The following is a 4,650-nucleotide window of genomic DNA, read 5'->3' as shown; positions in this document are numbered from 1 at the left end:
TCCCCATCATCATTACCCCTCAGGCCTCCCTCCCATCCCCATCAGTATTACCCCTCAGGCCTCCCTCCCATCCCCATCATCATTACCCCTCAGGCCTCACTCCTGATCCTCATCATTGTTACAGTATCTCACTAGAATCAGATCTGCTCTAAGACTTCAATTGTCCTTAAAAGTGGAATGTAGCAGCCCAGACTCTTGGTGTAGTAAAATTGAAAGTTCCATCGCTTCTCTATCAAGCGGGATCCCATTTCCCAGAGTCCTCGTCCGTGAAATCTCTCTGTTTTGAGGCATCACAGCTCACTTGGCACCCCTGGTTAAGACATCCCTGCTGGCTGCATTTCCTCCTTCCCACAGCACCCACCGTCCAGGTGCAGGGACGCTGATGCGGGAGTCCTGACATTGCCGGTATGGCCCCAACCGGTGCTTAATCTATAGACGGGTTAGGAAGACCTGCTGTGCCAATGGCCGAGGGTCAGTTTTAGAATGATATGAGCTGATGACCATGACAGCAGCTGGTAAGCTGTCCAGTGCTCACAAACAAGTGGTGAAGGGCTGCGAGCAGGACGTCGTCCTAACTCGTATGTCAGCTCCTTGCCAGGGCTTGTCTCTGCTCACGAGCTCTGCATCTTCTTAGGTGTGCTCAACCACTGTGCTTGGTGCCGAGACATCCCAACTGCAGGTGAGCCTTTTCATTCCCAAGACAGCACCCTAAAGGAACGGGATTCGTGATTTTTCTTCGTCAAAATGTTCTTTGAAGTGGCAATGTTCTGCAAAATATAAATTGAACATGTGCCTCAAAAAAGAAAGAGGCTAAGCATGTGAAATGGGAAAGAACTATCCGACCTTCTCGTGTCACCCGCAGCCGCCTGCACTCCGGGAACCAAGAGGGCACGCAGGAGAGGCCTCGCGCAGGGGCGGTGCGGTGGTGGCAGGTAGACCGGTGGAGAAGGTGGGCCAGGCTGAGCTGTGCGGCCTGCGCTGCGTACGGCAGGGGAGACACCGCCCCCCCCACCCCCCCCACCCCCAGCCTCAGCCAAGCTCCACACGCTGCAGTGGGCCTCACGCAGCCGTTCAACCTTTTGTCGTGGCTAAAGAGCTGCCCGGCACACACCCCGGGGACAAGTGTGGTCCTGAGAGCTGATCTGAGCCAGGGCCTCATTATTGCCTCATGAGCAGCTGTGAAGAGTTACTGGGCGAGGAGAGCGCCAGCCCTCCCGTGTTTGCCGCGGGGCTATGTGCCACGTGGTTGTGTCCCGTGTCTCTGCAGGGTCCAGAGGTGTCCTCTGCAGACAGGTGGCCTGGAGCCCACGTGGCCTGCTGTGTGCTTCTAGGGGGTCATGAAGCCAGCTCGTCCCGCAGGCCGCCCCCTCCCCTAGGCGGCAGGTGGGCTCGGGCAGAGGGTGGCCGCTGTTGCCCTGGGTCCCTGCCCAGGCTGCACCTTTGGGAGGAGCCAGTGGTGTGGGGTCTGCGGTCCAGGTTCCTGACGGTACATCAGTGCCAGCAAGCTCTGTTATCAGTTCCCATGACACAATTCCTGGTTCCCCCAACTGTTTTATTATTGTTATTCTTAAAAATAGTCGGGGGGGAGGGATGTTGAAAGGGAATTTAGGGAAGGGAGTGGGGGTGATGAAAAGTGCGCCAACTACTCGCTCCAGGAAGCCGCCCTCGGACAGGCCGGGGCCTTTGCAGAAACACATGGCGTTTATCTGGGCGGCAAAGGGAAACCTGGGTGGTTCCGTGACGTGAGTGCGTGTTCCCCACCTCCAAATTCTGCTAGGAAAGTGAGCCTGGTGACAGCCTCCCTGGTGACATTTCCCCTATCTGGTGCCGATCAGGTGGGGCGGAGGGAGGGGATGTTGTGTGGCTCGCTCATGATGGCCTTTGCCAGCTCTGCTCATTTCCTCTCTGGCTGCCAAAAATCACAGGCTGATAGCGGACACGGACAAGGAAGCAGAAATGAAGGAAGAGCCCCAAACGAGGAGCCTCAGGCCTGGTGGTCGGCCGTCCTCTCTGCCGTGACGTGGCCGGTCCAGCGACATCCCGGGGGTGGTGGAGTCCCTGAGGGTGGACTGGACAGAGGCTCTTGCACGTGGGTGTCCATCTGTAGGTTTTGCAAACCTATGAAAACATCAGCCGTGCACCCCTGCCCAGAGAAGACGCACTCCTGGCCCGCAGAGCAGCACCTGGCGCTCCTTCCAGAGCTGCGCCATCAGAACACCGGCAGCAATTTGTAACTGGGTTTCTGGACTAGGCGGTAGCTCGACCACCACCAGCGCCTGTAGTCACTGTGGCCAGGGCCTGGGCAGCCGCGTGCTGCTCTCAGGACACCCGAGGACCATGGCGGGAAGCAGGAAGGAATGCTGGGCCCTCGAGGACACAGCTTTTCACGGGCTGAACATAACTTACGAAAGCACGGCTGATGGAGTTTCAGGTGATTCACGTGCGGTTTTACGCAGACTCTCGTATCCCTAATGCTCTTTCTGTTTTTGTTTTCTTGCAGTAAATGAAATAATACGAAATGACCTCTCCAGCACCAACGTCCACTCATAGTTGGCACCCTCGGAACTCAGAGCTGCGTGGTGTCGACTTGACAGGTGACAGATGGGCTTCGGTGTACAAAGACTTCTGACTAAATAAACTGAACACACACCTGGTACCACTCAGAACTTCCAATTTCCTGAAGGTTTATACCATGCGTACAAAGAAGTAGCTCTTGAAGGAAGGAAGGCAGGACGAACCACTCCATCTTCTGAAGGAGAAGTCATCTGAAGAGGAAGTAGAGAGTGTGGGGCAGTGAGTGCAAGAGACAGACCTTCTCCTGGGAGTGACCCGACGTGGCGGCCTGACCCCAGCCTACCCATCGGGCACCCCAGGATTTCAGTACTGGAAGTGCCTTATTTAACCAGACCACAGCATCAGGGCATCATGGAGTCGAGCATTGAATTGCTACCAGGAGAGTATTTGTAGGAGCCAAAGCTATAAAAACATTTCATCAAGAGGCTTTATCCTTTGTATAAGTTAGGAGAATACTGGCAAGCTGGGCGTTGTGAGAAAAACCTAATGCGCTTCCTACTTTTTTCGAATTTCCTGGATTGTCATACACAATTTTGTTGCCTTATTCAGTGCATTTTAGAAATCTTCCAATTTGTCATCTCAGCTCTTTCATAATATTCTTCCCTCAGCTGTCTTACTGAAACCGTAGGATTGTTAGTTGTAGCATGCTAGGATTTTGTTTGTAATCTGGCTTCAAACATAGCACAAGTAAGTTGAATAGCACAAGATAGGTTACTAGACAAAAAAAGAAATCTATCTGTCACAGGATAGATCTTGCATTTGCATGTGTGTCCATATATAGGCATATATTTATCTATCAATAACAAGGAACTGAGGTGGTGATATTCACTCTTCGCCCAGCAAGGGCTTCCGCATTAGCAATAACCAGTATCTGTTTTGGAAAATGCATCTAAGACTCCAAACCTGGCTTTTCAGCTACTTCCACGGGGGTTTGTCGCCCCCCCGACAGGTCTGCATTTTCTCACGTCATGCAGTTAGCCACGCACTTTAGAAAGCCAGGAGAGGTGCCCTCAAAATACCCATGTTACCAAATGGCAAGATTGGAAAGTAACTGTAAATACCGTTACAAAAGGAGTGTAATATATTTGTTCAGCTGTAAGATGATTATTTCACAGAAGCCTTATAACTCTGCTTCATCTAAGAAAACGATTACCAAAAACAATGTTTTAATATGAGCAACTGTGGCATGTTTTCAGATTAGTGACTATTGACAGATAGCTTAGTGTTTGCTTTTCGCCTGCATTTTGTACAATTAACAGCTTATTACACATTATTACTAGCAGTGACCTATTGTTTCACATAACCAAAAAAGCATGGTTTAATTAAAATATGTTTAACCTAATAATTGTGCCTTAGGAATTCATGCCCCCTCATGGAACATGCCTGAATTGCACCCGCGGGTGGAGGTTGTAAGTTATAAGTCATTAAACATAATGTTATGGTGGAGAAAGCTCTCCCACAGAAAGAATTATTTTTAAAATGTTCTTCTGTACGATTATGTCTTACTTTTTTTTTTTAACTCACAGCAAGAAACAAAAATCTGAAAGCCATATCTGTAACGTTTGCACATAACTGTGAAGAGCTGAAGATATATGGCTGCGTGTACATATGAGCCTGCCCCTCGCAGGCTGCCTGCCACTCCTGCCCGTAACCCCGGAAGTTACCCCGCATTTAGTGTCTAGGAGTTGCATGAAACACTTCTTGGTAGACTCCCATATGGAAAGGAAATGTTTGATATTTGTGTCAGCTATCTTTGTAGTTAGACAATAGACACAATAAAGCCATATTTTTTGCTGGACAATCTTAGTCTGAGAGTGATTCATTACGTGTATGGAAAATTCCAGTTTCTTCTTAACCATACGGGTTTTCTCCTGTGGGTGCTGGCCTTGTGTCGTCTGTGAGAAGTGCTTTATGTTGTGAAGCTGCGCTGATGTGGCCAGCTGAACGTGGAGGTGCGTCTTAGAGCCCTTCTCTTTCTTCCCCAGATTTTCGGAGGGAAGCCTGTGGAGAGGAAGTGGCACGTGGTCGAGTTCCCAGATGCTCCACACGGCCCTCACATCTGGGCTGTGTGGACAG

The 4,650-nt window shown here is 50.6% G+C and overlaps 1 protein-coding gene across 2 annotated transcripts in view; it reads left to right on the top strand.

Annotated features, from left to right (window-relative positions):
• The window catches only part of NFATC1 (nuclear factor of activated T cells 1), a 124,682-nt gene extending 120,316 nt beyond the window's left edge, over positions 1–4,366 (top strand). For both annotated transcript variants that reach the window (XM_046671230.1, XM_046671233.1), the window contains exon 10: positions 2,501–4,366. In XM_046671230.1, the coding sequence (XP_046527186.1) occupies positions 2,501–2,550 (50 nt within the window). In that variant the 3' untranslated portion in view covers positions 2,551–4,366. The remainder of the gene's footprint in view (positions 1–2,500) is intronic.
• The last annotated feature ends 284 nt before the right edge of the window (positions 4,367–4,650 follow it).

Source organism: Equus quagga, chromosome 9, assembly GCF_021613505.1.
Source record: "Equus quagga isolate Etosha38 chromosome 9, UCLA_HA_Equagga_1.0, whole genome shotgun sequence".
Taxonomy (NCBI): Eukaryota; Metazoa; Chordata; class Mammalia; order Perissodactyla; family Equidae; genus Equus; species Equus quagga.
This window is presented reverse-complemented; position numbering and strand designations above follow the sequence as displayed.